We start from the raw sequence: 20,207 nt of genomic DNA on the forward strand, positions 1-20,207 counted from the left end.
AACTAATAGAACTGACCCACTGCTGCCTTGGGTCCGCCTGGCGACCGCTTGCTGGCGGGCCGGTCGGATCGGTTGTACCACTTGCCGATCGAATTGTCGGGTCGCCAGCGGGGATTCAGCGGCTATCGCGCGAACCCTTGATACTGTTTTTGCCTGCAGAGTGGCAGTTCTTATTCTCACGAGCTGTGATCTCTTCTTTTTTGTCTTATTTCGGTCACTTCATTCTGCCACGTTATTCGTACGTTCGCCTTGTGGGAAATCTGCCGAAAAAGCATGCAGAGTGCCTGGAATGGCATGCGTTTTGCACGCTGACAAAGTAGCTGGCGTCATCTTGCCGTACTAACATGTTCCTTTCTGAGCCGAGTCAGTCGGGTTGCTTGCTCTATTCGAGTCTGTGTACAGCTTCTGATTGTTTGGAGACTCTTCCCGCAGCGGGATGACGTGTCTTCTTTAGTGCGCTATCATCCGGACGGATGCAGTCTGGCATCGTTCTTCCAAGACTTCATTGCTTTGAGGCACTTTCGCATAAGCTAGTACACTTTCCCGTGATTCTTGCTTTGTTCGGCACCCGTTGAACTTTCATTTCATTTCCCAACACGTTTCGGGCCACAGCTTCTTATGTGGTTGCGTGTCCTAAGGTAGTCTTTTCCTCTCAATCTCCATCTTCGGGTGGATTCTGGCGCGTTCTCGGTTTCGTCGTTCTGGAGACGTTTAGCCGATGTCTCTCGGCTCTCTCCCGACGTCGGACAGAATACCTCCTCTCAGTCTTTCTCTATCCTCTAGTTCTGCCGGTGCCGCTACGCCTCCCCCGGCTCTTCGTTCTGCGTCCATCCCGGCGTCTTCCGCAGTTGTGTCGTCATCTCCCTGGCTTCTTTACCCAAGCGCGCCATCTTATCTCCTGTCTTCTTTCGTTTCTGGGTCTTTCTCGTATCGTTTTCCTCATGGAGGTGAGTGTGGGCGGATGTCATTCTCATCAAGGTGTGTTACGGGGAAGGCCCCCTGAACGTCGCGTCTTTCTGCACATATTTCTTCCTCTCTTTGATCTTTCCGGGATTTTCTCCGCACCGAGGCAATAGGGTTACTAATGAGTCCACCTGCTCTGCCGTGCTGCATCGCGTTCTCAGCAGAACAAGCATATGGTAATGACCTTGTGCCCTATTGCGTACTCTATTGCCCTCTACTGCACGGCTTCGGTCGCGTGCCAATAAGCCGGTAAGGATCAGAAGACGCGATGAAGTCAGAGCATCGCACGGCCAGAGCCACGTATGTGTATTGCCGGTTATCGTCTTGGACTCCTATCGAAAACCCTCTGCCGCATGTACGACTGTTCTAAAGTATAGAAAGCGGATGAACCCGACGTGCGTGGGACTGCTGGTCTGATATGAATATAATGATTCCTTCGTTAGAAGCTACTGCGGGTCCTTGTGCAGTGCTTACATGTCTTGGAGCATTGCGTGCATTTCTCAAAAGTGGCTTTTCCTTCGTGTGGTTGTCTACGCGGACGTGGTATGGGTGCCGGATGAGACCTCTATGCGTGTCGTTCCGCGTGGTGTGACGTTGTCTTGCCGAGGGACGTTTCCTTGCTTCGCGATTGCAGTGGGGGGAGCGAACTTGTATACTCGTGTATTCATTGTCAAAGCAGCTCGTCACCAAGCGCACCCCCCTGAGTACATCAGTGAGATCGATCCTGGTAGAAGAGCGACAGATTTTGATTTCTTTTTTTTTCAGGGCGTGCAGGCACTCGCGCGGCCCAATCTGTGGCGGAAGTTGCCGTTACTTGCCGCGTCAATGTTTGTGGTGGGTATGGGACTTGAGACCGCCATGTGCCTGTCTGGATTCTACTCAGTCTATACAGTGAATGAGGCGAAGAAGAAAGCTGAAGAGGAGATCAGGGAGGAGGAGTTCTGGCAGCGCGTTAAAGCCCGGAGGGCTGCCCGCCAAGGTGAGAAGGGAACGCCGACAGATAGAGCACGAGTCGTTCTTCTGGTTGATCAGTCGCCTGCGCAGTGTTTCCGCTACCTGCTCACTTCATGAAGTGCCCTCGGGGCGCAGATACAGTCCTATGTGAGACCGCAATCACATCGTGATATTTGTTACAGGATTCTTCAGCTGTCGCGGGCAGTCACTGTCATCGCGATCAGACCATGGGTACGTAGGTGAACCGCGGAGTGCCGGCGCGAGCCCCGGTCTGTTTTGCGGTGGGCCATCGGTACTGTGAAGGCCACAAGATATCTTTTCTGAATGCTTTTCTCTAGATCCCCTCGTTGGGCATCGGCCGAGACAGATGACGATATGCGCCCGGCACATGAAACATGTGTGTGTCCGGGGGCACAAGTATGTAACCTCTAGTTTTTTCCTTACTGCCATATACCCCGTGTGTGCACAACCAAGAAGGGCCAAGCAGTTTATTCCTCAGGCAAAAGCGTACGAAAGCTGTGGCAGCGCAGTGCAGCTAAGTGCAACCGTCAAGTCGCGAGAGGAGTCTTGTGTTTCACATTGCCAGGCCCGTGGTCTTTCCTTGTGTCCTTGCAGCGGCCGTCACTATTCCTTCGGAGTAACTTCTGCTCTAACGACTATCGGGAGGGGACCGATGGTGACTTATGACCGGTTTGTCCGTGCTTTCGCAGCGATTCTCTCTTGTTCCACGATGGTGTGAAGAGGCCTCAGTACGATTCATTTTCGCAGTACTCGGGAGAGGAACTCGATGTACAGTTCAGTAATCCTCGCGCGGAGCGTAGAACAGATCAGCATGCCACCATATTTCATGCCGAGACTCTGCACAGGGTGAGGCCAATGAGGGAAGACATCCAGGAAACGCCGGCTAGGGCGGGACTCGAAGAGTTGCTGTCGTCTTGCTGACGTAAGGGGTGGCATCGGTGCAACGCCGAGCTCCCAAGACGCGGTGGGACTTGGTGTTTGTTGTTATGGGACGTCATTAAGCCAGCACGTAGAAGAGTTCTCCCGGATGTGGAACTCAATGCGTGCAGCACGCATGTCAAAGTAGCATGCGCCTGGCAGATGCAGCGGGGCAAAGGAACAACCTGTTGCGCCCGGGTACGAAAAACTCGTCTCAGCTGCCAACAGTCAGCGATTGTGACTTCTACAGAAAGCGAATAAAAAAACGGGGACCAGAGAGGTGTGCCATGAGACGTGCGCAGGACTTTTGTCGGTTCACAGGCAGCGAGGACTGTTCAGCCGGTGCCCAAAAGACAAAGCCGGTGTGAAGCTACACCAGCCGTGCAGCCGCACACCAGTTCGGATGTCGTCACCCGCGGCCGTTTCAGGCACCGCTCTCTTCACCCCGTGTCCGAGTACTCGATGTTCCAGTAGGCTAGGGCTCATATATATATATATATGTAAAGGTGTTCCTTTTGTAAGCCTTGTTGTCCGGACTGCTGCTGGCGCGACCCCGTGCGTTACACCATCGGTCTCGTATCTTTCAAGTCGGCTGGCGCTCCTGAAAAATATAGACGCAATGGCTCTCCGGCGGGGGGAGACGGAAAAAGGAGCTTTCGCTTTTTTCCGGGAACGGCGTTTTTCGAGTTGGTTGAAGGCGCCAAACTTCGACAGCACTTGTGCGCTGTCCCCCTTGGGAGCTATATACGGCCACAGTGTGTTCATTTGCAGCCGCCCCCTCTGCTCACTGGCGGCGCACGCCCCACGAGACTGGGTGCTGGATTTGGGTAGGTGCGTCGGGAACACCTCTAGGCTAGCGGGAGCCATCCACATCCGTATCTCGGCCCGTGACCTGTCGGACGTCTGCCAGAACAATACCATTACAAAAAAAGCACCGGGGGCCGCCACTGTGGTCCGGTGGTGCCGAACCCGACAAACAAAACAATTTTGTTTCTTTTTCTGTCTGCTACCATAGGGCACACACTGCCGTCTACGAATAGTCCGAGGCCGGACCACGGATGACATCGGCCCGCATCGAAGGTGGCCTGCTTGTGAATTTACAGACAGAATTTAGTTGCACCGGATACAGAGGAACGGGTACACCGGCCGGCAGGTGACACCGCTCGGCAACAAATGAGAGAATGCAAGGACTCCAGAGGGATAGAACGTCGTCTGCATTCGACGATGGTTCTACCTCTCGTGAACGCTCGCTTTTTCTGTAACAAAAAGTGCTAATACAGACCTGGAAGACTCGTATCCATCCTGTCATTGCACATTGCACCCCTTGCTTTAGATATGTGCAGCAGCTACAACTCGCGACACGGGGACGCAGGTGACCACCATCGTTCACTCTTCGTTGGCCGGGCGCGTCTGGCTGCTGATCCGCAGAGCCTGTCAGTGCGCTGAGTCCCACATACGGTCCCCCCCTTCGGCCTCTTGCCTGAACTTCAGGCGTCTATAGGCGTGTCCGTCCCGCATCGTCTCCTGATACGTCACGGCCGCGGTTTCCTCGTGAGCCCCTCACCCTCTGCTCTAACCCGCTACTTGTCTTTCCGTTGTCGGTCACTCGTGGGGGGGCGTCCGAGAGCGCAAAATGCAATCTGAAACATGATCTCAGCCCCCTATCTGTCCCTGTCGGCGTAATCTTCGCGTCCTATCCTCCGATCCATGTTCCGTGCGTGACGCCCACCAAGTTCTCGTCCGTCCGCTGTTGGGCATGCCTCTCAGCTGTTCCTTTCCCCTCCTTAAGCACTGTTATGAAAGCAAGTCAAAAGCCGGTCCTTTTATCACCGCCGTCGCGTCGCCAGTGTCGTGCCCACCTGTACTCTCAGAAATTCTTTGCACACTTCCCTGCAGCTGCTGCGAAGGACCTCGGCTACCTCGCCGTGACGCGTCACAGTATAGCCCTTGACCTCCTCCAGGCTTCGAATGTTGCATACCTTTCTGCCGTAGTGCCGGCCGATCGTCCACAGCGAATGCGCTACCAGAAGGCGCTCCACTCACCGGCGAAAGAAACAATGGCGTACCCGACCCCGTGGACGAGCTTGAGCCTCCCAAGTTGTATGATTGCTGAACGAAGGATCTCGCCGGCCCAAGCTGTCCCCCGCTGGGCGCGGCGGCTGTTGCAGTGGGACCGGGAGAGACAAATGTAGAGGAAAGAGAAGACAAAGACGAGGCCACAGATGCAGAACGGAACAGCTCGTGGCTGCCTCGTGAGTTTGATGTAGAGAGACCAGCGAAACGCGACGAGGTGAGATTCTGATGTCCAGGCCCCAGCTGTGCCTCTTGAGAACCTGCTTCATCCCGTATTGAATCACCGGGGGTTCCTGCAACACTACTCGGGTAGTGGCCTCGGGAGGGAGCCTGAAGAGGACGTGGGACAGCGACGCTCACCAGGTTGACACTCAAATTTTGTGGGTGCGGGGGCTGTGTCTCTATTGCATTACCGTAGTTGCTGCGGGGGTCACTGCCACATACAGAATGTGAAGGCCCAACTGGGTTAGCAATGGCGCTAGGCATCGTACACGGTCGGTGCTCAGCAACCCCCCCTGCAGGCTGTCGATTCCATGTGGCCGGCCCGGGGCCACCTGGGGCTACCATGGGCCTGACAGGAAACAGTAGTGGGTGCTCCTTATTCAGTCCATCACGGTATGTGCTGCCTTGGCCCTCGGCTGCGATTTGATAGACCACGTGATCCACACTGTCGCCTGTCACCCCCCCCGACGGTGGGACCATACCCCGTCTAGGACAGAGATCTTTGCGAGACGCAGCGGAAAGCCGGGGGTGTTGCTGCGATAGCAGTTCCCTGCTTTTCCGGACTGGAGAAGACGGTGCAACAACGGATCCAACGTTCGGCGGCCTCCCACCCCTTCCAGCTGCATGCGAAGCAAACGGAGAATCAGCTTCTCGCCCGCAACACGACACCCCAGCAGTGGCACGACGGCTCGTTTCTTTCTTGCCAGCTGGCTCAGGACTGCTGGACCGACTACGTGAGGTCCCCGAGCTGCTCTCGCGCACGCTGCTCCCGCTTTCTGCCGTTAGACTATTCTCGTCTGGGTCCTTGTGGGAAGTAGAGCGACGCGAAACACTCGAGAGGTGTCTATACATGCGGGCGTTTCTCTCTCCTCGCTTCTTAAATCCTCTTCTTTCCACTGCATTTTCTGCTTCATCGCAGGATGAGGATGAAGACGCTGAAAAGCCGCGACCTGGTCTTCTCCTTATACTCCTTGCCCTTCGTTGACGTCTGCTTCCTTCTTCCTCCGAAGAAACAGACGATGAAGAAGAGCGGTTCTCTCCGTCTCCTTCCTCTCCTTGGACTAGTCGTTTGCGCTTCTCAAGGCTGCTCTCATCTGCAACTCCAGAACGACCTCGGCAGATTGCCGGGAAACGAAATCCGTTACTGCTATACCTCTTTCGACTAGAAGATCTAGCCCACTGCAGACAGCTCGGCAATCGCCGGAGGCTTCTACTCCTCCCTCCCTTTCTTCGATCTGTTCCAGCACACCCCTGGACACTTGTACCAGTGTCTCCGCCTAATGGGTGCCACGAGACACAGCAGGGGCACGCGCCGAAGTGTCGTTCGGTCTCCAGAAGACCCTGGTTTTGTTTGTTTTCCATTCTCTCGTTCGAGAAGAGAAAAGAACCAGTCCTCTTCTGACTGGAAGCACCCCATCTTTTGTTACGGCCATCCGAGGTCGTTGATCTGTCAGTGCGTTCATCTTCTCTCCCTACACACTCGCTTTGGTTTTCCACCCCGGCTGTAGAAGCTTTCAAGTTGGCTCCTGTAGCTCCGTGCCTCTCCGATGCCACACTCGACACATAATGGTCAGAGCCCTGACAGCCGCTTCCACTGCCCTCTCGTTCCCCCCTACCAAAACAGGTACTAGAGGCTGAGCCTAAGAGACGGAAGGGTAAGTTTAAGGAATTGCCGCTGAGAAACCCCAAGCTGCGTGGCTCGCTACCATTCTTTGGCTTCACGGCTGTGTTCGTCCCTCTGACATCATGACCGCATGTGTTGTGGTTTCCTTTCCCTTCCTCTCTGTCATCCCAGTCTTTCTCAGTGTCCTTTGAGGCTCTGCGTGGGGATATGCTTTCCAAGGAGAATCTCCCCCACTTCCTGAGAAGGCTCTGATTTCTTTGTTTGCATGCCCCCAAGTTTTCAGTGGTCCTTCCCGAAGGGTCAGCGACGATGCTGTTGCTGCTCTTATTACTGCCGGGAAAAGGCAACACCACGCCACTGCCCTCATCGCGACTACTTCGCATCTTCGGACCGGAAATCCCTTCTCCGGTTGCTCTGTTCGTGCCTGCATTACCTCCTTCTGCACTTACTTTATCCCCACTTCCCTGTCCGTCAGACCGAACTGGGGAAATGAAAGACAACGACGGGCCTACCCCGCTGCCGTCGTAATCCTCCCGACATTCATCTCGTAACTTTCGAGCACGTTGATACGCTTGTACTGCCGCCATGTAGCACCATGCTTCCTCGCGCCTTTCATCCGAGTTGCAGATGCCTCTAGGACTAAGAAGCGCGCACGCTGGTAAGGTTGAGGGCAGCCGTACAGTCTGTTTGAATTCGCCGGCTACGAAAGGAAATTCCATGATAGATGCTGGCTTTCTAGAAAACCAGAAATGATGGAAGTGCGTGAAGACGTATGAGAAAAGGAAATGGAAGGCCAGCTCCGCGGCCTCGGGGATATGGGCACAAAAGAAGAAAGCGGCCACTTGTGGTCGTCTCTGGACTAGCCATTCCCACACCCAAGACGTCACGTTGATGCTGGTTATGGCGAATGAATACCAGTACCGACTGTCATGTGATGCTTCTAGCATAGCCCGCGCATGCGTGGGAAACCGGGAGGCAAGAAATACGAGGGAGTCCAAGCCCAGCTGACCACACCCGCGGAAGTCTGTCGCGGGATCCTCACCCTGAGAGAACATCCACAAGCCAATGCAAATAAAGATGAGAACGTGAAGAAAAGAGGAGAAAGCTTTGTATCACGTCTTCGAACAACGCACGGTGTGCTATCAGCTGATCGGCTGCCAGTGACTGAGTCTCAGTACACCCTCTTTGACCCCAAAGACGCGATACAGCGGCTAAACCCCCCCCCCCTATCTCACAGCTCAAAAGACTACCGGGTGACACTCCAGACACACGCTGACATCGGCAAAACCGCCCATGCCTGACAAAAGAGACAGCGTGGCGCCGAGAAATCATCATATGGGGAGCCCTACCACCGGCGTATACATGTACGCTAGACTACAGGCGACCCCGACGGCTGGCTGTGTGTTTCCAAGCCAGCTAAGGAGCGGAGCCAACGGACGCTCATAACCCTCCACCTTGTCAAGTACCACAAAGAGTGCCACATGGATACCGAGAGAAAATCATCAACGCGGAAACCAAGACTCCTCATTTTCCGCTGGACAAATTGGACGTCTGTGTAGCGAAGAAAAGAGAAGGAATCTCTTTTTCTGGTTTTCTTACCTGGAAACCAAGTTCCTTCCACTCTTTACATATGCGACCTGGAAGTCTCTGTCGAGGCATAAGGAGGCCCCAAAGACGTGAGAATTTTTCTTGATGCTCTACGTCTCCACTGTCTACAGGCCGTCGCTGCAAAGTACTCAGATGCTGTACCGCAAACGCCACTCCTCGTAGTGCCGCTAAGTTCCGTAGAAATCCTACAGACAGGGAGCCCACCCCAAGCAACAAGCGGCAAAATACATGATCCCGATGACCGAAGAACACGCAGTAGCCCTTTTCTGTTCCTCCTGTTGCTTCGGGAACACTACATCTCCAGGAGAAAATGAGAACGGCTGCGATCAACGTTTTTCCCTTGACTCCTGCAAGAAAGGTGAACCGTTGAAGTCCTCACTGAGGCCACCTCCCAACTTTTTTTACACCCTCCTCCTGTCCTCAAAGGGCTAGCTACGTCTCTGATAGTCGACAGACAGGGGAACAGTGGGAAGGGGCAATCGTACACTGTGAAGCTGATATCTTGGGGTGGTCTGCATCAGACCATGGCGGATCAACATGAACTTATCCTGGTGCCGCTGTCCTGTCTACAACGCAGGAGCAGAGATCGTCGCCTCCGCGTTCACTCCACCGCCATTTACTTACCGATTCTGAAGTTCTCTGCGTCCTTCACCAGTTTCTTTTTCTGAACTTCCTCCACGCACTCCTCCAGAACCGCCCTCTCTGTCTGATCTTCCCACGCTAGTGCCTCTTCCGCTGAATGGTCAGAGGCTATTTCTTGTCGTCGTGGCTGTCTTTCTCTCCCGATGTTTTCTCTTCCTCTTGTCCTCTCCTCATAGGTCGAAAAAGCCAACGTTCCTTCTACAGAGCGACATCCACTCCGTCCTCTTTCCACCGCTCTTGTTCGTCCTTCCCTTTCTTTATATCCGCCGTCTCTTCGTCGGCCTTCCTTTTCTCCTCTAGAAGAGACCACATCCCTCTCACTGCCACTTGCCATAGCTGGCGATGCTGTACGGGAAAGTCCTCTCGACTCTTTGGTCCTGCCTTTTAGTCGCCTGCGCTCATTGGCGAGCTGCCTGCCAGCCTTCTTTTTGCCCTTTGCATCACCCTGAGAAACATCGCTTGCACGCCCACCGCTGTGCTCTCTTTGACAGTCAGAGGGCGATTCGCGAGACACCAAGCTTCGTCGTCTCCGGCGTGTCGCCCGGCGACGACGAGAGCCACCCATAAGGGAGCGCCCAGTTGAGCTAGCCGAAGAATCCGAGGAACGAAGAAGTTCCTCGAAAGAACTCGAGTTCCCCGAAAGAGTAAGTAACATCAGCTTGTGCTTATCTTTCCTAGAAAGAGTCTTGCTTTGAAGTACTACCCTTTCTACTTCATGAGGGGAGTAGACCCCACACAGTCGCTCCAGTTCGCCGCGTCCGTAGAACCGATGCTGGAGCCATTTGCACATGCCTGAGCAACAGAACAAAAGCCGTTCACGCCGGACAGGACATCTGTCTCCGCCTGGTAAAGTCTCCTGACATACTCCGTGAACCTCGGGAGCAGGTGCGTCATAGACGGGCACCAAAAACATGCCTGACGCGACGCTGCAGGTATACGTAGAGACATTGACTTGCAAAGGCCTACACACGTAAGAGCGTACGTAAGCCCCTAACTCCAACTCTCACCTAAGAACTTATACGCACCGCATATGGAGCACGTACGCCTCTAGATTACACATAGGCGCCTACAGCTCAGCTGCCCGCAAACCGAACCTACGGCGGCGGAAAAGAAAAAACAGCAGGAAGAATCCTTACACCCGTGAAAACTTTCCTGACATCGGTAACAGAAAAATTGCTCGCTAGACAACACTGCCTCGATTTCTTACCGCTGAAGGTCGATCTCTGCATAAGAAAGTTTTCAGAATCTGGGCCTCTTGCAATGTCGCCTCTGCCTTCGACAGCTGCAGCAGCGACAGCTGCAGCTGCCGTCTCCCTCTGCAAAATCCTTCTCATAGCACTACCTGCCGGGTCCCGACTGTTTCCTCTGGAGACTAAGAAGTCTCCCCCGCGCCAACGCCTGGAACCGAAAATGTCTCCTTGTCCTGCATTTAGTTTGCTGCTTGACAGAGTATATCTTGCTTGGTGCCTCGTGCTTTCTAGACCTTGACTCCACGGCGTATGCAGCTGTCCCTCTGACAATAATCCTCGTTCCTCTTCCGAAGAACTGCCGCTACTCCGCTGACGGGCGCGCCTCCGACGCTCGTCTCCCCGCCCCCGGTCAAGTCTCTCGGGGTTAGTTCTCACAGCCTCTCTGTCTCCTCTCCTAGCGGCGTATTTCGCCTTCAAGCCAACTGGGGGGTCACGGTCCTTCACCGTCGCAGCGCCCAAAGAGACAGAGGATGACAGGGAGGGATTCGTCCCAGCTATACCAGGTCCACCGTGGGGTGCCAACGTCGACCGAACAGAACAGCGAGCCCGGCTGTCTAGAGAACCTTGAGTTAGAGAAGAAGCAACCAGTGCACGTGCGCCTCCTCTAGCATTGTGCTGTGGGGGCGACCCAGGACCCCTGGCGTCACTGAAGGCGCAGCTCTTGCTAGCGGCCTGCTGCGAAGAGACAATGATACTTCGAGCAGCTCTGGAGGTGGACAGTGGGGGGGGAGCGCGTGTCAAGTTCTGTAGAGATGCGTTCATCACGCGAGAGGGGGATGAAGAGGGAGCTCGTGACTTACGAGGCCTCGAGAGATAAAAAGAAACAGGAGAAGACGGGCGACATGGAGGACTGGTGCATGTAAAGGGTACAGACACACACACACGCGGACCCCGGGGAGAATCCTGTCGGCTGTCAGGAAAGAGCTTCATCTTTCCTTGCGTTTGGGAATGAGAGACCGGTACAAGAACGTCCTCTTCTTGTTCGAAAGCTAAGGAGGAACCTTTGCGAGATGAGCTTGAGGGCGAACTTGCGATACCGCGGGGGCTGCTCGGGAGTCCCGCCAAGGCGCGTGATGAAGGGGGGAGAATAACAGGTTGCAGAACCAGTGGGGAGACGGCTAAAATACGGGGACAACACATACTCGGTGACGAGGGTGCCTGCTGTCTCGTCATAGAAGAGCCCGGGTTGCCCGTAGCATGTCGGGTACTGCCACAGGTTCTCGTATCTGAACGCGCCAGGGCGGATGACTGCCGAGCAGACTGTCGACGAGACGCAGATGAAACAGGCAAGCCCACGGGAGACGGCGGGACAGGAGGGACAGCTGCAAGAAAATCTTGGTTTCTCCTCGAATCGCCGTTCCCTCGGCCAGCTTCGACTTCAGTGACAAAGGAACAACCCAGACCACAAGGCCTAGCGCCTGCTCCTGCATCCATTGGCTTACTCGTGACTGTTAACGTGGGCGTCTGTGAGTCACCGGTGGAGTGCAGAGAACGAGCTGGGATAACAGCTGTGCCTTTCTCCCGTGCGGGAATCACGGAAGCAAGCCAGCAAGGGTCCTCAGATGCATGGTGTCCAGAACTCGGTGACGAGATCCTACTCGGGGCGGCGCCTCCGCACGATTTGTCAACACCGAAATCTACGTCGAGGGACATCTCCCCGGCGTAAGAAGCCCGCCCCTCCCTCTCCCGATCGCTTCCCTGGGAATACTGCATCGTCTGTGACAAATAACCCGTCCTCTCAGTGTCCGTCTCGTTGTGACACAGCGCGGTAGTGACTTCACTACTGATGAACGGGGTCTTCAGCACGATTTTTGATTGGGCCGCTTCTTGTGCTGGCAGAGTATATGTGCACTGCGAGTCTTCTCCCCACGGGGCACCACTCTCCAGTGCAAACGTTTTCCTCCTTGTTCCTTGCGAAGAGTCGACAAAACCGGACGATAATGTATGACTGGGGACCGGACTGAAAATACTTTTTGAAACAGAGAGAGAAGGCGAGGGAACTTGTTCGTCACCCTGGGCGCAAAAAAACATCGGCGATTCTATTGAAGAGTCTGGGGGTATGTCTGAGGAACTCACTGGCAGTTGTGAGGAAGAAAAGCTGTCGTCTCGGGAGCTGGCCGCAGCCTGTTTCGAACCAAACGGACCCGGAACGCGCTGCGAGACAAAGCTACCTGGACATACTAGCCCGGTGTCACCAAGATGATTTTTTTGAGTAGAGCAGGAAATAAAAGGGAATCGCCTATAGAGACGGCGAAATGACCCAGATTGCACCCGCGCTATAAGGGAAGGCAAGCCTGGAGAGGAGGAAACTGGGTGACACTTCGGCACTTTCAGAAGGTTTTGAGGGGCTTGTCCGGAAGAGCCTCCTGAGGTTACTGTGGTTTGGAAACAGAGACACACGAGCTGATGGGAACTCAGTTGTTCGGAGAGTATGACGACCAATGAGATAGCCAGCTGTTCCCTCCTGTTAGCCAAACCGAGAAAACAAGTTACACCACCACCAGCCTCTTGAGATCTACAAGAGGAGGACACAGGGGGTTTGGAACCGGGTTCCCCCTCGAGGAATCCAAGAGGACAGGGGACGGCACGATAAGGTAGAGATAGATGCCTCGCCATCGTCCGTCGTCAAACAGACTCGGGACCCCAGACCGCTGTGCGGCAGGAAGAAACTCGCTACCTCGGTACGTATACGGCCGGTTGCCAGAGCGGGAAACCTTCAGAGCAAATGCGTCTACTCCATGGCTGTTCGCCATTCAGCCGGGCCCCCTGGCGCCGAAGCAACCTGGGTCCAGCGGATCGTTAACCTACATATCCAAGAGGAAATTCCCTCTGCGACTGAGTCTAACTCTGGACGGCGGTGTTGTACACACCCTGAACGCATGCGAAGGTCTGCTGTTGAGTCAGAAGCGGCGAGGGAGGCCGGTGAGTCTGTCGGCCTCTGACCCGGTCTGCAGTAGAACGCGAGAAGCGACCGTGGCCTGAGTATGCAGACCGTTTGAATGTGCGAGAGGCGTGACGCCCACTTTACTCCAGTACGAACTGGGAACCTCGGTCCGAACGAATACGAAGAAAAGGGCTGCGGGAGACGCAGCGTCAAAGCAGGATCAAGCTCGGATGAGAAAAAGGCCCGGCAACAGCTTGAGAAAGAGAAAAGTCTCAGATTGTTGAAAAAATTACGCACGAGCGCGACAGAACCCGCAGAACGCGCATGGGAATTACCAAGCCGTGTCAAGCTTGCAAGCCCCAAAATCGCGAAGGAGGAAAAACAAATCGGGAATCGTTTTCTTAAAAAGACATAGGCTGAGAGATGAGGACTCGCAATAAGTCTCCGGGGGCGCCGCCGCCTTTAACCGATGAATTCCCCGGAAAGCAGTGAGCCGACTCGCGGCGCTGTCGGTCCTGCTGCCTTGTTCAGAGCTCCTTTTTCTTCGCTGCGTTGGCCGTCACGAGGGATTTTTCTTCAAAGAAATGCTACAAGTGAAGCGATTTGTGGATGATTTTTAGCAAACCAGCGCTGCCGGCTTCCCAACAGTTCACGAAAACACAGCCACTACTGCCTGGGAGGAAACAAGACGAAGGCAGCGGAAGGGGCAGGTGCACCCTGCGATACCTGGACTACGTCGCGCAAACGGGTAGGAGGGCGGGAGGAGAATTTTGCTCCCACTTTTATCTTTACTTCCCTGATGCAGCCGACGAGGGTGGAGCGCCTACGTTGTTCTCTGCCGAATTATATAGCGAGGGCACGACTGTCGGTACCCTGCTCATGCGGCTGGCTGCTTATTTCCGGCGAGCGTTCACGCAGCCTCCCGTGGCTCTGTCATCTTGCCAGGCAAAAAGGCCGCGGCCCTGCCATGCTGACCGTCACTGAGCAGAAGTGCCCGTTCCTGCCTCACCAAAAGGAAAGAGGCTGTAGAGCCCTGCTGATGAGAACAGGTCTGCAGATAGTGGACGGCTGGTACGCCGGCTTGCAAGGCGATCCCGCAGAAGCGGCGGTAACCCCATCGCAGTGTGCCGCCCCTCGACGGGCGAAGGTGACACGAACGGGGCCTCAGGCCTGCAAATGTGAGCGGTACGCGGAGGTCATAAAGAAGTCATGAGAGTACACATGCGATCGATCGCCTCGTTCTTGCTGCCGAGAATGTGTGGCCCGAGGAAACTGTGTTTTGTCGTGGATACAGGCAGGTCGTCTTTTCGTGGTCAACAACAGTGACGTGGGCGCGGCTGTGAGCTCCAGAATCAGCGGTGCGTTAGTTTCAATTCCCAAGGCAGAGCACTGTATACGTAAACTCTCTCGTGCGGCCGTGCCCTGTACTCCAAGCCAGCTCAGACGGCCTCATCCTGTGTCTAGCCTGTGGCGTAAAACCCGCTCACGTCTCGTCAGCGCTGCAGCAACTTGGCATGTCCAGGATAGGTGAGACTAACCGAATGGGCACACTTATTGTGCTTAGGCGCAGAGTAAGCCCTACTCTTGAGAGTGGAATGGAACATTGTTTGGCGCCAAACTCAAAAGAACTGAACTGCCCGGGTCGCAGGCGCCACCGGCTGCAGTTTGCTTCACCCCCCACCCAGCTTACTACAGTGATAGATCTGACGATGGCAGGCACGATCGGAGGTCGAGAAGACAGAAAAGAGCACGAAGGAATACTACTCGAGTGACGTCTTGAATGAACTTCGAGTGAGTGCAGCTTATTTCGGCGTCCTTCTAGCCTGTCACCGCGCCGGCATCATTCGCTTGCCAGCGAGGAGCCTATGAGAAACCTGGCAGTTAACGCGGTACGAGTTCCCAGATCACACCTGAGCCCTGTACGATGACATTGAAACGACACTCTGGTCATTTGGGTTGTTCTACGCGAGTAGCAGTTGAGGTTTTAAACGTGCCTAGCGGGCGACCTTGGGAGGTGGTAACTCGCCTATTCAAATATACGAACGCTTAACGGGTCTGCATTCTACGCCACGACGAGAGAGGCATCACACTCGGAGTAACACATACAGGCAAACAGCGACCGCCCTCGAACCAGTATTTGATTTACGCCAAGAGGTGAACGCGGCGGACGCGCGTCACACCAACACAAGGCAACCCGTGAGGTACGGAGATGTCCGCGACACTCTGCCGTGTGAAACAATAGACACGTCTGCGAATTCTGCTGCGAGAAAAAAAGAGCGCCCACGCAGTTGCGGCTTTTCAGCCTCTTCTGACGGAGAAGGCGCAGAATGCACCAGTCTCTGTGCCACGCCAGCTGCTCCCACAGCTCACTCTGCCTGCTCTCTGCCGCTCCCTCATGGAGCGTCCAACTGAGCACCTCGCCTGCCGAGCTCGATAGCTCCTTGCCTCTTCCGGAGTGCGCTGACCTCATGGTCGACCGACGTGGGCAACTGCGGGGTACCACGCGCGGGTCCTCCAGTACTCTGACGTGGGCCTCTCCAGCTTCTTGCAGAACAGACTGAAACGAGCGGAGCTACGAAAACACGGTCACGGCCGGGGCACCACTGTTTGGTGCTTCCCGTAACCGTATGCATGTCATCGGGTCCGCAGGAGTTACGCGTCTGGAAGACTTCCCGTCCCCGGGAAGCGGTGAAAAAGGGCAACTGGCACTACCTTGCTGCTCCTTTGGTCCGCCTTTACGCGGTAGGAGCCCTCCTGTCGACTCCCCGGTCACTCTTCCTTTGCTCGCCCTGCGCTGCCCCCCAATAGAATGAGACAAGATGTTCGGAGGTTGTATCACGCAGACACGGAGTCCCTGCAGGTTGCACATGTTGTACCTGTTCTTCCCATGTTCAACGTAACTCTCCTACTTAACGATTGTAGAAAGTCTTATTTAACCGGAAATCTCCCGGCATTGGAGGAGGGTAGTCCATGTTCTCCAGCGTTTCAAAATCGATACCGGCGAAATACGCATGTCTCATGGCCTCTTCGAGACTTATTCGCTTCTCTGGATCCTCTTTGGTCATCAGTTCACTCAAGTGCTTCAGCAATGCCGCGTCAGGAACATTAGGCCTCGCCTCCAGGAACTCCCCCAAGCAAACACCTACCGCGTATATATCCGATTTCACCGTATACAAGACTGCAGGTTGATCCATATCTACCTCCGGAGCGAGATACCCGTCGGTAAACACCATATACTCTTCTTCAGTGACGGGTATACCGATAGGCCAAACGCCATCAAAATCAGCCAGGAGCACGTGACCGGAATAGCTGAGAAAGAAATTCATGAGTTTGATGTCGCGGTGCAGAAATCCTGCATTGTGCAACTGGTAAAGAGAATAGATCATCTCCGCCGCTGTGTATCTGAAGTCCATCGGCTGCTTCGACTCGTACAAATAATCTTGGACATCCCCCCGGACTCTAGGCATAACCATGTAAACAATCGCTTTCGGAGCATTTTCCTCCTTTACTTCTGTTGTTTTCACCAACGATTTATCCAGTCCTGCCACCCAGGCACCGTACGCAGGAAGGATGAATGCACTCCTCGGGGCTATTCGCAGTTGGCCATTCACTTCCAAGCCTACCAGAGAAGCACCAGACGGATTGAACACCCGCCCCTTGACCGCGAGCTGGCCGGGCTGGAAGGTTCCTTTCCGTGAGTCGACCTTGTGGGTCTCCGCCGCTTTCGCCAACAGCTTCTGAAGAGCCGGTGACGGCCTGTCTACCAGCATGACCGTTCGGTCTTTGTTAGTCAGCTGATCCAGCACCGCCTTGAATTCGGGTACCATAGCCGGGTCTGTTCTCGGCAACCCCCAGACAAAGCGTTTCCAGGACAGGGGAAGCTTCCCTGACAAAGGAAGACGAGAACAGGAAATACTGTCATATTTGGGTTCGCATAACAAGACACTAACTCCGAAAATCCGCGGGACGCCTCCCGCGAAGCTCTGCGCCAGACGCATAAATTCTCTGAAATCTCGTGGACGTGCGTGTCTAGCCCGGTGGCTCCGTAGGGCAGCTGATTACGTATTGTCGCTTGACTAAAGGCTCCACGCACACGACTGCACACAAGTGGCTCTGAACTCCTCCCAGGAAAACAACGCACCAACTGCATATACTCCGAGTATATGTAGGAAAAAAGCGTTCCTCATCGGCTTCCTTCTACATATCTGGAATCCAATGAGGGACGCTATTTTTCTACCACCATATGTGCTCTTTCGACAGAAACGGACTCTGTGTATTAGCTTTTCTTACAGCAGCCAGACTAGGTGGTGCTAAAAAATATAAACCCTAGGGTAAACAGGTGTTGCAGGTAGGTAAGTATTCAGTGACGTACTTCTGGTAATAAGAGTGATTCTCTTCGCAAGAACGCGGGCGGACCGAGGAAGGTTGGAAATGACATTCCAGGCTCCCCTCCCAAACGCGGCGAGTCTCGACCTCCTAGAAATCGGACGACAGAGCCACAGATCGCACGCTTCCACACAAGCAGGCCTGATTGCGCCTCCTGCTTATGCTGTGACACATTCGGAGCTAACAGAAGACGTCTTGGCTCCCAGTAAGACCGCCTCGAAATACGAACTCCAGGTAACGGCAATGTGCTTGCCTCATTCACCGGCTGAATAAGCCGTCGCGCCGTATGTCTTAGTTCAAAGCAACCTCTGTTGCGTTCCGCAGCTAAAGAACATGTGCTACCATTGCTAAGTGGGCACATGGCTCCGCCGTGTCACCGAACAACTTTTGATACTGGACTGATACTTGTAAGGATGGCGCCGCGTAAACTTGATGTAGTGATGCTATGATCGCCACGTTTCCTGGAGTTCCTCTGAGCAGAAATGTGCAGTCACCTTCGCCGAACTCTGGTGAGTTAGCAGGCTGAAACCCACTCATCCTCGCGCAATGTCCAGCTCTTTACGTGCCTCCCTACGGCGAACTGTGTGGGGCTGACCAGAATTTCCGCCTCTTAGCTGTGCCAGTTTCTAATTCACCGGTTGGAGACTTTCCACGAGTACGTCCTGCTGTGCGAGATGAGACACTTTTCTCTTGTGTGTTGAAGCACCAGCACGAGTGGGCAGAAGAAGAACCGAGTTGCAAGATACCCGAGCAAGCGCAAGATCTCCGAACTGTACGTCGATGCTTACTTGCTGCGAGCCGCGGTGGCTGGTTTCTTTGTCCCAGCAGTCTTTTTGACTGCAACTGGGGACGCAAGCTTCGCTGTCTGGCCTTCAGGCTTTTTCGTCCGGGCTTCAGACGTCCCGGCGACCGCTTTGGCCGGAGCGGCCTGACGACCCGCGTTGACCCTGCCTGCGACCTCCGGGAACCTTATATTTTTGCACGGTTTCTCTATATGTTTGCCCTGTTTATCTTTTGGCCACGATGTTTCGAGTAGTGCCTTGCATGCCTGAACTTCCCGCAGGAACCGCCTAAGTGTGCCAGGGAAGATTTTAGTGGAAATTCCCAGCTCCTCGCGAGAATCGTCTTTGAGCGCCAGAACATCCTGAAGGAGATCCTCAACAGAAGAAAGGATAACTATGACTTCCCGTCTTCGTCTCCAAAGACCTTCGGCGCCACGGTCGGAGTCGCCACCACGAGGTCTGCCGGCAGCGGGGCATGCCCCGTAGAGGACCCAAAGGCCGCAGACGAAAGCGAGAAAGCTGAATCGAGTCATGATGAACGGACGCGCAGCAAAGCAAGTGGAAGGAGAAGAATTCCCCCTGTGAAACCAAAGAGGGACGTGCCTGCTATCCTCACCATGGAGTGATGGCGGACAGGAGAAAAAAAAAACGTAGCGCCGGTGAATTGGAGGCCGCTGGGCGCTGAGGATCGGAGACAAGACCACCGGACGCACCCGGAAAAAATTAAAGACGACGAGCCAAAACGCGGAGCAACACGCCGCGCAAATTCATAAGTGATGGAGTTTCGAAGCCAGGCGGAGACGACATTAACAGGGGTCTACTGCTCCGAGGACCTGTTCTAGAAGAAACACCGGGAACAGTGACAGCGGGGCCCGCCGACAGTGGACGGCCACGCCTGCGATGGCAAATATGCCGTAGCACGGAAACGCGCCCGGAGGCGCATGTAAGCCGACGTATGCAACAACCGAGAGAAAAAGAATTAGAAACGAAAAACGGGAAACGCCCTTGCGTTACTGCTGAAGCACATAGAAATTTCGCAGCGGGCAGCAGCGGCAGGGGCGCGCGGAAAGCAGGGACGCCGGTTACCGAACTACGATTTGAGGAAGCCCGGCTGCCCGCAAGGTGCGAGCGTAGCGCATGTCCCCGGGGAGACCACAGTTCCCTGTAGAGGCCCTGCATGTTCAACGGACCTATCAAGAAGGGACAGAGCAATTATACCAGTGAAACAACCTTTGCAGAAGATGTCTGAAACGACAAGCTGACCCAAAAAAGGGGTGTGGGCACGCTCACAGTGCGACCCCGACGAGTGCAGTTGTCTCCAAGCAGTGTGACTGCAGGAGCAACAGGTGTCACGCCATGTCACGGGCTTCGGAGGAAGAACTAAACCTTCCCGGCCTTCTGTGCACCCTCTTCAACGAAAGCCAGCTACTGCGTCCGCGAGCACAGTCTGCTGAATGCTGCGCAAGGCTCGCTGGTATGCAGGCCTTCCCTCAAGAGGAGGCGTCGGGTGAAGATCGCGAATTTTATCCTTTGTCGTACTGCTCTTCCAAGTACTCCTGTAGCTGTTGCCCCATTGCCAGACCCTCCCAGCACCAGAAATCGTCACCAGTAATGAGACGCGGAGCATGAAATATAAAGTCGTGTTCGTGAACCAGTGTTTTTCAACACTATCACTACCTCCGAAGCATATCCGGTTTTTTGACGGTCACCGGTGCCCAGGTTCCTCTGGAAGCGTTTGTAAGCACTATCGGAACGTCCGGCAGTGAAAACAACGACGCTATGGCATAGAAGAGACTCCGGCAGAGTCAGATAAGATGGTCTTACGTGCACGTCTTCGTTTCTCGTTATTCAAACCCTAGGCCGTGCCAGCATGTGGTGAC

At 54.6% G+C, this 20,207-nt stretch overlaps 3 protein-coding genes across 3 annotated transcripts; 1 reads left to right on the forward strand and 2 right to left on the reverse strand.

Annotated features, from left to right (window-relative positions):
• Nucleotides 1-179: 179 nt before the first annotated feature.
• On the forward strand, nucleotides 180-2,655 carry CSUI_002919 (uncharacterized protein). Its single transcript, XM_068063117.1, has 3 exons — nucleotides 180-947; nucleotides 1,729-1,942; nucleotides 2,533-2,655. The coding sequence occupies exons 1-2, from the start codon at nucleotides 719-721 to the stop codon at nucleotides 1,812-1,814; spliced, it is 315 nt and encodes a 104-aa protein (XP_067924888.1). The 5' UTR covers nucleotides 180-718; the 3' UTR covers nucleotides 1,815-1,942; nucleotides 2,533-2,655.
• Nucleotides 2,656-3,781: 1,126 nt separating this feature from the next.
• CSUI_002920 (elmo domain-containing protein 2) lies at nucleotides 3,782-14,652 on the reverse strand. The gene is made up of 4 exons (XM_068063118.1): nucleotides 10,233-14,652; nucleotides 9,008-9,817; nucleotides 8,375-8,568; nucleotides 3,782-7,818 (listed from the first exon to the last, which is right to left on the reverse strand). Exons 1-4 carry the CDS (start codon nucleotides 12,889-12,891, stop codon nucleotides 4,651-4,653), a joined length of 6,831 nt encoding a protein of 2,276 aa, XP_067924889.1. The 5' UTR covers nucleotides 12,892-14,652; the 3' UTR covers nucleotides 3,782-4,650.
• Nucleotides 14,653-15,076: 424 nt separating this feature from the next.
• Nucleotides 15,077-19,754, reverse strand: CSUI_002921 (rhoptry kinase family protein rop35). Its single transcript, XM_068063119.1, has 3 exons — nucleotides 18,334-19,754; nucleotides 17,532-17,635; nucleotides 15,077-17,045 (listed from the first exon to the last, which is right to left on the reverse strand). The coding sequence occupies exons 1-3, from the start codon at nucleotides 18,858-18,860 to the stop codon at nucleotides 16,069-16,071; spliced, it is 1,608 nt and encodes a 535-aa protein (XP_067924890.1). The 5' UTR covers nucleotides 18,861-19,754; the 3' UTR covers nucleotides 15,077-16,068.
• Between the last annotated feature and the right edge of the window lie 453 nt (nucleotides 19,755-20,207).

This window comes from Cystoisospora suis (assembly GCF_002600585.1).
Source record: "Cystoisospora suis strain Wien I chromosome Unknown contig_1237, whole genome shotgun sequence".
Lineage (NCBI taxonomy): Eukaryota > Apicomplexa > Conoidasida > Eucoccidiorida > Sarcocystidae > Cystoisospora > Cystoisospora suis.